The sequence below is a fragment of the Acartia tonsa genome, unplaced genomic scaffold (assembly GCF_053477335.1).
Source record: "Acartia tonsa isolate MP-2025a unplaced genomic scaffold, ASM5347733v1 sca1, whole genome shotgun sequence".
NCBI lineage: Eukaryota > Metazoa > Arthropoda > Copepoda > Calanoida > Acartiidae > Acartia > Acartia tonsa.
The window spans coordinates 257,767-270,386 of record NW_027649595.1 but is presented as its reverse complement, the minus strand read 5'-3'; the positions used below and the strand labels follow the sequence as shown (position 1 = coordinate 270,386).

The 12,620-nt window shown below is 32.6% G+C and overlaps 1 protein-coding gene across 1 annotated transcript; it reads right to left on the bottom strand.

Moving 5' to 3' along the window:
• Window positions 1-3,008: 3,008 nt before the first annotated feature.
• LOC145310465 (uncharacterized) lies at window positions 3,009-4,359 on the bottom strand. Its single transcript, XM_080150417.1, has 2 exons — window positions 4,268-4,359; window positions 3,009-4,005 (listed from the first exon to the last, which is right to left on the bottom strand). Exon 2 carries the CDS (start codon window positions 3,978-3,980, stop codon window positions 3,198-3,200), a length of 783 nt encoding a protein of 260 aa, XP_080006543.1. The 5' UTR covers window positions 3,981-4,005; window positions 4,268-4,359; the 3' UTR covers window positions 3,009-3,197.
• Between the last annotated feature and the right edge of the window lie 8,261 nt (window positions 4,360-12,620).

The window sequence follows — 12,620 nt, the reverse complement described above, 5'->3', positions numbered from 1 at the left end:
CAAGAGTTGATAGTCAACCTCTAGAAAATAAATACCTTCACATTTTAGCAGAATATAAAATGCTGCTGATATATTTTTTGTAAAAAATCAGTGGTAAATGAAAATATTTGATTGTTCTGGCACTGTTTCTATAAAGTTTATCATTGTAACTACTTTTGCAACTTTCCTACTTTGAGCAACAATAAACAAATTATTTAAAAATCCAAACATTTTTTGCGCTAAAATGTAAAAGAAATAACATCTCAAATGATTTCAAATTATCTGATTCAGCAAGAAAAGATAAAAAATACATATTTACCTTGTTTTCGCTATTCATTTCAATGATGGCTGAAAGAATCATCCTTTTTTCATCTCATTTCATTATTTTGTTTTGTCTGAAAAAAAATCAGAACAATTTGTAACAAAGTAATCAGTTTTGATTTACAAAATAGGAGAATATAATTTTTAAAAAATTATCTTAAAATAACAGTAAAAGCAGAAAAAATACAGTATATACAGATTTAATTTTATAAAAAAAGTAATTAATATTAACATTGAAAATATTACAATATTTACATAATCAGGTATTTCATATAAGAAAACCTATTGTTAATTACATTGCAATCTTATGCTCAATGATATTCACAAGAAAGAGAATCTTTATTCTGAAAATCTTCTTCTTCTATTTCCTGTTTTATAGTTTCGTCCAAATATTCCATCTTTATAAAGAGAGGATCCTCATCAAGATTTTCTACTTCTTTAACCTCTATTTTTACATCAGCTTCGCCACAATCAACAAAACTGGTAGAAGCAGAATGTAGAACTGTATTCTTAGTTGATTCTAATTTCTTGAGATGTCCAGCTGATTTATTATGTGTTGCCAGGTTTGAACTAGAGTAATAAGATTTCTGGCATAATACACAAGAGTATGGCTTCTCTCCGGTATGGATTCTCTTATGATCAGCTAATGAACTTTGTTGTGAGAAAGACTTTTCACATGTGTCACATTTGAATGGCTTCTGACCCGTATGGATCCTTTTATGTTCAATTAGATAAACTTGTTGTGAGAAAGCCTTATCACATGTATCACAAAAGTAAGGCATTTCTCCTGTGTGGATACGTTTATGTACAATTAAATTACTTGACGTTGAGAAAGCCTTTACACATGTATCACATGTGAATGGTTTCTCTCCTGTATGGATCCTCCGGTGGACAGTTAAATTGTTTTGATGTGCGAAAGCCTTTTCACATGTATCACATTTGAATGGCTTCTCTCCTGTATGAATTCTCTTATGCACTGTCAATGCACTTGGTTGTGAGAAAGCCTTTTCACATGTATCACATGAGTATGGCTTGTCTCCTGAATGAATCCTTTTGTGTACAGTTAACTCAACGTTTGTACGGAAAACTTTTTCACATGTTTTACAAGAGTATGGCCTCTCACCTGTGTGGGTCATCTTATGAACAGTTAAATCACCATTTGTACGGAATTCTTTCTGACATGTATCACATGAATATGGTTTTTCTCCTGTATGAATCCTCTTATGTTCCGCTAATGCATCTTGTCGCGAGAAAGCCTTTTCACATATATCACAAGAATATGGCTTCTCTACTGTATGGATTCTCTTGTGGACAGTTAACTTACTACTTGTAAGGAAAGCTTTATCACATGTGTCACATTTGAATGGCTTCTCTCCTGTATGAATTCTCATATGTACTGTTAAATTGCTTTTTGCAGAGAATTCCTTGGAGCAGATATGACACTTGTTCCTGATGGATTAGTAATTATTCTTGCACCTGGAATAAATATCTAATATAATACTTGTGTAGAATGGAAATTAATAAGTTTAGCAATATGTTGGAGTGTCCGTCACTATGTATATAAAAGCAATCCAGATGTACTTTATAAAAAATATTCTCTCTACATCCTTATCTTATTTGTTATAGCTACTCTATATGTTGGGTGTGTCTGTCAATGTTATTTAATGTTGTGGATAAATCTATCCTTGTACTTGTTACAATCTAACTTACTTTAATTTTCTAAACTGAGCCTATGCGTGGTTTGTTTCTCTTTATGTTGACTTTATGTTGTCTGAAAATAAAAAAAAATCATTATTTCAAATGTAGTACAAATCTAATAATGAGATCTAACTTAATATAAGTGATGCCATATTGTTCATTAAATATTTCCCTATAAAATACCAATGTAAAATATTATTTTTGCAATCATCTTTATAAAATGGGAAACTTAAAAATCACAAATTAACCATTTTTATGTGTATCTTCAAAACTGTCAAATAAAAGTTAATTTTCTTTCTAAAAACATTTTGTTTATGATATTAAAAGTATAAAAAGAAATATCCAGTAACAAACTTTATATCTTTTTTCACTTAATCTTAATTATTCTATCCAAGTCTAAATCCTGTCTACAAGATAGTTTCTATTTGGAGGGGACAGTTGTATGAAGAGCATTTAACGAGTTTAGGTACTTGAAATCTGGAAACATAAAATGTTTTTATAGAATATGATAATTATGTGTTGACAAAAAAAGATATTTGAATGAAAAATTAACTTTTATCTGGCAGTGTTTGAGGTACACCCAAATTTGTACAATTTGTTGTAGTTAAAAATAACATTTCAGTGAAATGATTGAAGGCATAGGTTACAAAAGTAATGATTAACATCTAGTGTATTTCATACAGCAAAATTAGGAACCTTTAAATTAAGTTGGTTTTGTGAAAATAAGACACCTATATAAAATACATGTAATATAAGAAAAAAAATATGTAGTTCATTAAATGCATGTCGTGAATCTACATCTTTATATCAAAAATACATCTAAAAAGAAATCCTTTATCTCTACTTAATAACCTATGACCTTACTTCAATGCCTAAAGCAATAACTATGTACCTGTTTTTATTCGTGATATTTTTTATATACCATGTAAGAAAATTTCATTTTCATATTCTGAAAATAAAAAAAATAATAAATAAATAAAAAAAATTAACGAACAAGAATTACTGGTTTACACTGAGAGATAACTTAAATTTAAAAATGTATAAGAAAATAAAAAAAGTGAAAAAAAAGTCTTGTATATATAACAAAGAAATAAAATAACTGTGTAGGTAAGTATTATTTATATGCAACAATTTCATTTACTGAAAATAGATCTTTCTTATAAAATTCTTTTTTTGATAAAATTAATACTGTCATAGACTTAATTATATTCAACTTTATGTTTGACTATGTCAATAATATTTATATGATCCTCATCAGGATTCCGTTTACAAGAAAGAGAATCTTTATCCTGAATTTCTTCTTCACCTATTTCCTGTTTTATAGTTTCTTTAACATTCTCAGCCTCCATGTTGACAGAGAGAGGATCTTTATCAAGAGTTTCTTCTTCTTTTATCTCTAGTTTAATATCAGCTTCACCACAATCAACAAAACTGGTAGAAGTAGAAGGTAGAATTGTATTCTTAGTAGGTTCCAGCTTGTTGAGATGTTCAGCTGATTTTTTATGTCTTAGAAGTTCTAAATTAGAGCAAACATATATCTTACATAACTCACAAGAGTATGGCTTGTTCCCAATGTGGATCCTTTTGTGGGCAGTTAACTCTCTACTTGTACGGAAAGCTTTTACACATGTATCACAAGAGTAAGGCTTCTTTCCTGTATGGATCCTATTATGTCTTGTCAGATCATGATTCTTATTAAAAGCTTTTTCACATGTATTGCAAGAGTATGGTTTCTCACCTTTATGGATCCTCTTGTGCTTAGTCAGGTCACTACTTTCTGAAAACGCCTGTTTACAAAAATTACAATTGAACGGTTTCTCTCCTGTATGAATTCTCATGTGTGCTGTTAAAATACTATCCTCTGAAAATGTTTCTTCACACAATTCACATTTGAATGGCTTGTTTTCTTCATGAAAATCTAAATGTATTAGCAAATCGCTCTTGAATGAAAATTTCTTGTGGCAAATATAACACGACAACATGATGAACAGTTAACTAATCTTGCACCTGAAATAATAATATAATATTTATATATAATATTTCATATATTATATTCCTCAGTAGAAAAGTAAATGATAATTCTTTGCCCTTAAACCGTGTTTTTAAATGAATGAAAAAAGAATAGTTTGCAGAGAAATTTTCCATCTGACTTTTCCTTTAAAAAAATTATACTACACCTCAACAAAGAGTAAAACTGAATATCAGTGGTAAGAAAAGTTATTTATTACAGATAGACAGACTTTGAGTTACTTTAATCTAATAAACTTACACTAAAGTTTTCTTTCTTTTGATGTTTATAATTTTTATTGACTTCAGCTTTATACTGTTAAGGCGTATTACATTTTATGTTCTGTCTGAAAATATATATGATTATCATTTTACAACTAACAAAAGTCTAATAATAGGATCTAAATAAATCAAACAAAACTATTAACAAGATTTGAATAGAAATATTTTAATTTAGAAAAAAAAGACATTGTAAGAAAATTATGAGTAAAATCTGTCTCTAGTAACTAAGTAAAATTAAAAATAGGATTTGTAGACTACTTTAACTGATATTATCAAACATAATGAAAATCATAAAAATAAGAATTTGAATTTGATAAGATCATATAACAATCATATAAACTTTTGAATTGTTTAATACATTGTTAATACACATACATAGTTAAAGCACTATAGGTACTACTTTTGAAAATAGGAATATATAAATAATTTTGTCACATAATTTGCATTTCAATGGTTTCACACTTTGAACTGTCTTGTGTCTGTAAAAACTATCTATCTGTGAGAATGTAATACTACATAATAAATACATCTAACACAGGCATTTATACATCCAAAATTGCCAATTTTACATCTATTTCTTGCTAATTTTACATCTAAACTTTTTTATATGTCATAAATACATCTTATACATTATAATTAATAATAAACAATAGAGAACTGTACAGTCTGTAAGTATTTTATATGTTCGATCATGTATATAGCCATAACGCTGTGAAAAATGCTTACAAAATAAATTTTTATCGACCTAAAATACTAAAACATCTTATTTACAAGTAATCAGTTTTGTAATATCTTTCTATTTCGTGGAAAACTATTAAAAATACTAAAATACTTTTTTAAAAGGGATTTATGCAACAATTATTAAATAATATAATATTAGTTAGATATTAATTGTATTTCATAGAAAGAAAATTTGGAAAATAAGAAATTCGACCTCTATCACTTGAGAGGACAGCTGCCAACCTCCAGTTTACAGGATGTAGTAAAATACTTGGTAGAGATAATGATTAGCCAAGAAAGTAAAACAAGAAGTTTTTTAATATGGTAAAAAAATGATAATCTAAATCTTAATTTTGGGGATGATGATCTTAAGGCTCTTACTGGTAGTGATGATGACCCAGATGGTATCAAAATACGTGAGAATTGTGACAACTCATCTATTAAACTATAGTCAGATTTTTGTATTTGTAACATTCTCCAATCAAGAGAAATCCCTAAACATACAATCATGGTTTTTAAATTCTCCAAATCATAAGGTAAATAAAGTAGTTTTTAAAAGATGGTTATATTTATTGTTACAACTTTTTACTGGAGGCTACTACAAATACAAAAATTGGACCATAGTTCAATAGATGAGTTGTCATAACACTCATGACTTGACTTGACTTGACTCGGCCATCTTCCTCGTTAAGGAACAGCCGCTCCCCTTAGGCATTTCTTCAGGTGTCGAGAATAGTTGGGTTTAGATACTTGGAGGCCACAGTACTCACAGACTTTCCGGTCACATTTTAATTCCCCTTGTCTGTCTTGGCCTTGGTTGTCGCCTCCAGTACATTTTTTTCTGTGTCGGGCAAAGTTGGATTTTGAGATTTCCCTCTGGCAAATATCACATCTTCTTAGGTCATCTCTGGAGGCCACAGCACCCCCACAACCCCCCCTGTGGTTGACTAGATTAGCTTCAGCTCTGAATTCTAAATTGCACAGGTTGCACTTGAAGATCACTTTCTCAGATGAGATTTGGTGAATTCTCCTCCTGTGATTGACTAGTCCGGCCTTAGATCTGCAAATTTTGTCACAACCATCTATATCACAGATAAAGTTATCATCTTGGGTTGTTCTTTGGTTTCGTTCCATTCTAGGTTCAGTGTTTCCATTGGCATATCTCCTCTCCCAACTCTCTAGGTGGTCCATCCTCTCCCGTACTGTTGCTTTCCAGCACTTCCTGTCTGCTGTCAATCTGTTGATATCTGTCCAGTCTAATCCAGCTTCTTTCACTATTTTCTTCCAGTAAATAACAGTCTTATCCTTCTTTCCAGGTCTCTTTCCATGGTCCTCTAGGTCTTCAAGCCAACCTAAAGTCACTGCCTTTACCGTCCTGTTGTCATCCATTCTCATAATGTGTCCAATCCTCTCCAAGACTCTTTTTTCTACTTTCCATCTGACTGTTTTGATGTTAAGGTCATTTCGGATATCCTGCATATTCTTATGTTCTTCCTGCATCTGGATCAATGGAGGTTTTGTTTTCCTGCTCCAGATGTATCTATACATCCTGTCAACAGTTCTTTGCATGATTTTTAGGTCGCCAATTCTCCATGTTCTTACCTGAACATCGAACAAGAGTGTGCTTTCTACACAAGCCTCCACTACCTTTGCTTGCATCTTCTTCGACATTCTTGACCCCTTCAGTTGTTTCTTTACTTTAAACCATGCCGCTCCTGCTCTCTTTAACCTTTGTTTGACATCCTCTTTCCTTCCAATGTATGACCCTAACATCCTGATCTTTTCTCCATCCTCTGTTCCAAAAGCAAGTTCCTCTTCTTTATCATCATTATTCTTCTCCTCAAATGCATTCATCACTTCCTTTGTTATCCTAAGACCAACTTCTAACTCCTTGGCCCTTCCAACAATGGTTGTGTCATCAGCAAAGAGTGAATCATCAACTCTGATCCTCTTACTTTCTGAGTTCTGTTTCTCCCAGAGGCTTGAGCTTGGAAAAGAGCTGCCAGGTACCCAATTGAATGGAATACCCATCTCCAGGTTCATTTCCTCAGCATTCCTCTTTCTCTTTCTCTTGGCAATCCTCATGACTGGTTGATGATAAATGTTAAAGAGGGGAGGGGAGGAAGGACATCCTTCCCTTAAACCTCTTTCTGGGACCCAGCTCTCACTGTCTCCTTCTCTGGACTTCACTTTATATTGTGTTGTCTCATGGAGGTCCTGTAAAGCTCTCAAACATTTATCTCCAATCCCCTTCCTCTTCAAGATCTTCCACAGTGCAGGCTTATTTACCCGAGGGTAAGCCTTCCTGAGGTCCAGTAGTCTTGCTTTAGGTTGTAGATCCCTGTCCATTGTCTCTCCATTGGCCTCTAATCTCTTCATCAGATCTACAACGTCTTCCTGGATCCTGATCATGATCTGTGTGGCGTCGGCTGTTGAGCGACCCTTTCTGAAACCTGATTGGTTGTCATCTAGTAGACCAAGTCTCTCAGACCAAATTCTGAGTCTGTTAGCTAGAACTCTTGCCAATATACGGCTGCCCATAGCCAGCAGGACAACACCACGAAAGTTGTTGGGATTATCTTTATCCCCTTTCTTGTGAAGTGCTATCACCAGACCTACTTTTAAGGAGTCCTCCCATTTGTCAGCACTATTGTTGAACATGAACTGGACCATTTCAACTATTTCATCCAAGATCATTGGGCCACCTTTCAATAAGTAACACAGCCTCACACCATCCTCTTCAGGGGCTGAGTCCTTCATCTTGTTCATCTGCTCTATGATTTCTTCTCTTGATGGTACTTCTTCTAAGATCTCACTCTCATGTCTTGCCTCAGCTGTTTCACTAATATCCTCAACTTCCTCCAAGATCTTGTCTATCTCTTCCGGTGGGTTTTCAAAACGTTTCTCTGACACTTTCATGAAGTGGTTACGAAATTGTTCTTTAGTTAAATTGGTAGAAACAGAAGCTATCTTCCTGTCTCTGTTACCAAGCTTTTTCAAATTTCTGTACACTTCCCCAGTGTCATTCCTCTCTCCAGCACTCTTACAATCCTCTATGATTTTATTCCACCATTCTGTTTCCCACCTCCTAGTCTCTCTCTTTATCTCTTTTCTTGCATTCTTGACTTCTTCTTTGCTGATATTAATGTCAACATTGAGATCATCATTTGGATTCTCTCTTTGATTGACTAACAAAGAGTTGCGTCTTTCGATGGCTATATTTAACCTTCGTCTCATTCTCTGCACTTCCTCATCCTTGTCTTGCATCCATGGATTTTCAACTTGCTTTTCTTCTCTTCCACATATCTCGTCAGCAGCTTTTATAACAATGTCAGTGATTTTGTTCCAACATGTTTTGTTTTCATCAATACCCTCTCCACTATCAACAAGCAGATCTTCAACTTTTCTTCTGTATTGACTAGCTACTTCTTCATCTTTTAGCTTATTCCATCTTATTCTTGGTACTCTTTTCTTTCTGTTCTGTGAATCATATTTTTTCCATTTTCTTTCAATGATGATTTTCTTTGGTTTATGGTCTGATAATGTAGTTTCGCCGACAGTTGACACTTTGATGACATTTTTGTGTCTTTGTGTTTGTTTCATCAAGAAACCGTCAATTTCATACCACTTTTTGGTGCTGTTGTTAAACCAAGTGCCTCTCTTTTTGTGATTATAGAAGCTGTTCACATGTGCTAAATTGTTCTCCTCGCACCAGGCCAGCAACTCCAAGCCTTGCCTGTTGCTCTCCCTTATTCCAAAAGAGCCACATGTGCCAGGTCTTACTTCACCACCTCCAACATGTGCGTTGAAATCACCACCAACAAGAAGGATCTCCTCTTTCTTGGCCCATTTTGTATGTTTGAGGAGAATATCTTTGGCCTCTTCTATTTCCCCTTCATTGTTGCCAGTGAACACTGGTTGGTATGTTGCTGTAAGAACTGTATCCTCCATTTTCACTGAGACAGATCTTTCATCTTGTATTTTCTTTTGACCTTCCTCACACCATTTCTTGAGTAAACTTCCTCTAAGTAGAACACCTGCCCTTTTAGAGTACACAATAGCAGCAAGATCAAATACAAAAATTGGACCATAGTTCAATAGATGAGTTGTCATAACACTCATGTCCTGTAATACCATTTGGGTCATCATCATCACCAGTAAAAACATCCTTAAGATCATCATCCCCAAAATTAAGATTTAGATTATCATTTTTTTAATAATATTCTTGTATTATAAATATCTACTTAACAGTTTACTATTGTTTATTATTGATAAAAATGTACAGGATGTATTTATGACATATAAAAAAGTTTAGATGTGAAATTGGCAAGAAATAGATGTATAATTGACAATTTTGGATGTTTAAATGCCTGTGTTAGATGTATATTTGTCAGCATACCTTCGATATATAGTAAATTACTGTCGAATTTACATCCAGACAAACAATTTTGACAAAAATACATCCAATGTATTTCTGCCAGTTGCAGGAACGGCAACGTCCCTACTACACATTTCACATTTGAATGGTTTTCCATTTTTCTGATGAGTATTTATGGTCAAGACAGGTGATTAACCCTTAAACTATTATAAAATTGAATACAATCATTAAATACAATGAATACAAGACTAAAATGTCTATATTAGTTTGATAATAGATGTGTTTTCTCTAGCGTCGCGTTTCCTGTGCATTACAGAAATTGTTTCATATTGTTTGTAGGTCATATTGTATACATTTTCCTTTACATATCCCACAAGATTTTTTCTCAACGTATAATTTAATGAGAGTGGAATCCCTCAATCAAACATAGTATAAGTTTTTATCAAAATAGCCTCAAACCATCGCAGAACCTATTGGAAGCTTCCTTAAAATGAAGAACTTTGTTTTGTGCTTAGTAAAATCTTACTGTATATCCTTATAATAAAGTAACAAGATGTCTGTCTGTTTGTCTGTACAAAGGAAATCGCTAACTGATCAGGTTCTCCTTAACAGGGTATCTTCGCATAGGTCCTGAGTAGGTTTGTAACTATTTTGGGGGAGGGCATCACCATCCTCCCGAGAGAAATCACCCCAAGAATAAAATTTCCCCCCTTAAAAAAAATTTAAAGCTAAAATAAAAATGCGATAAAATTTTTTTAAAAACCTTTTCTAATCTAACTTAATTGGGACTCAACTCCCCTTTCCTCAAGTGCTCCAAGAGGCGTCTAGAAATGGGATAAAATAGTAAAAATTATCTATAAAATATAGTAAAATTTTAAATTTTCAATACCTGATTTTGGATGACATAAAGAAGATGTCAATCAAATCATTTAATTGTTTAGCTATGTCTGAAAAAAAAGAGACAATATAAGATAAATATTATGTTCCCCTTTCTATAGGAGAAGAATAAAAATAGTAAAATAAATACTTAATTATTGACACAAAGTTTGATTTTAGAGAAATTGTACCAAAGCAAAAATTAAAACAATACAAAAATTATTTATGAAATAATTTACATTGATTAATAAAAAGTAAAAAAAAAACAGTAAATACACGATATCATTAGTTAAAAATATTTGTGATTAACATTAAAATTACAAAAATAGAAAGTATTTTGTTTATGATAATTCAATCTTGTGGTCAACAATGTCAATTGTGTTTATGTAATCTTCATCAGAAATATTAGAAAGAGAATCTTTATCCTGAATTCCATCTTCTTCTATTTCCTGTTTTATAGTTTCCTCAACATTCTCAGCCTCCATGTTGATAAAGAGAGGATCCTCATCAAGAGTTTCTTCTTCTTTTGCCTCTAATTTTACTTCAGCTTCGCCAAAATCAACAAAACTGGTAGAAACAGAAGATTCTGTATTCTTCGTAGTTTCCATTTGTTGAGATGTCCAGCTGATTTTTTATGCCTTGACAATTCTGTACTAGTTTTATAAGATTTCTGACATAATTCACAAGAGTATGGCTTCTCTCCTGTATGGATCCTCTTATGTTCAGTTAATAAACTTTGTCGTAGGAATGTCTTGTTACATGTATCACAAGGGTATGGCTTCTCTCCTGTATGAATTCTCTTATGGTCAGTTAAATTACTTTGTCTTGAGAAAGTCTTTTTACATGTATCACATTTGAATAGTTTCTCTCCTGTGTGGATCCTCTTATGGCGAGTTAGGTCACCATGTTGTGTGAAAGCCTTATTACATATATCACAAGAGTATGGCCTTTCTCCTGTATGTATTCTCTGATGGACAGTTAAATCACTACTTGTATAGAAAGCTTTTTCACATACATCACAATGGTATGGCTTCTCCCCTGTATGAAACCTTTTATGTACAGTTAAGTTATCATTTGTAAGAAAAGCCTTTCCACATGCATCACAAGAGTATGGTTTCTCTCCTGTATGGATACTCTTATGGTCCTTTAATTTACTTTGTTGCGAGAAAGTCTTTTCACAAGTATCACAAGAGTATGGCTTCTGTCCTGTATGAATCCTCTTATGAACAGTTAACTGACCATTTGTTGTGAAAGCTTTTTCACATGTATCACAAGAGTATGGTTTCTCTTCTGTATGAATCCTTTTGTGGGTTATTAAATAACTGCTAGAAGTAAATGCCTTTTTACATGTATCACAAGAGTAGGGTTTCTCTCCTGTATGAATCCTTTTGTGGGAAGTTAAAGTACTTAGTTCAGAGAAAGCTTTTTCACATGTTTCACAAGAGTATGGTTTCTCTCCAGTGTGGATCCTCTTATGGACAGTTAACTGACCATTTGTGCGAAAAACTTTTTTACAGATTTCACAAGAGTAAGGCCTCTCACCAGTGTGGATTCTCATGTGATCGTTAAGCTTAACTTGATAACAAAACGACTTTTCACAAAAATCACATTTTAATGTTTTTGAATGAACTCCTAAATGGTTTAGAAAATACTCCTCGGGAGAGAAATACTTGAGACAGATATGACACTTCTTCATTATGGATTGTTCTTGCATCTGAAAATAAAATACATATTTAGTTTATTATATCCGATTCTTTCTCTCTGTCTCTCCTATCTACTCTCCTAAGTCATATGGACGCAGACATCTATGTATATGTCACACATATAGCAAGTATCATTATTCACTTTGCTGTTTGATATAATGTCCAAAAGGACAGTTGCACGAAGTGTATTTAATGAGTTTGGGTAATGAGGTTTGGTTAATTAACCTTTATTGTTTAATTTAATGTCCTTTAACATTTAATTCAAAAAGTATCTTAGCAATAATTCATGATAACAATATTTTTTTTAAATGTTTATAATGCAAGGGGCTAAGCCAAAAGAAAATATTTTTAGCTTATTGTGGTTTGTTATGGACCAAATTATTCTTGTACTTGATAAAAAATAACTTACTTTGTTTCTGGACTATCGGTGATTTGTTCCTCTTTTATGATCTTGAGTCTTATTTCATTTATATTTTATCTGAAAAAAAATATACATATTTTTTTACATGCAACACATGTTGGATAATAATGAAATAATGATATATAGATAAAAAAGGAATATATATGTGATAATGCTTTTTAAACATTGGAAAAGTTGCACCAAGACAACTCACATTGGATAAATGACAGGTTTATAACATGAACATCACTGACAC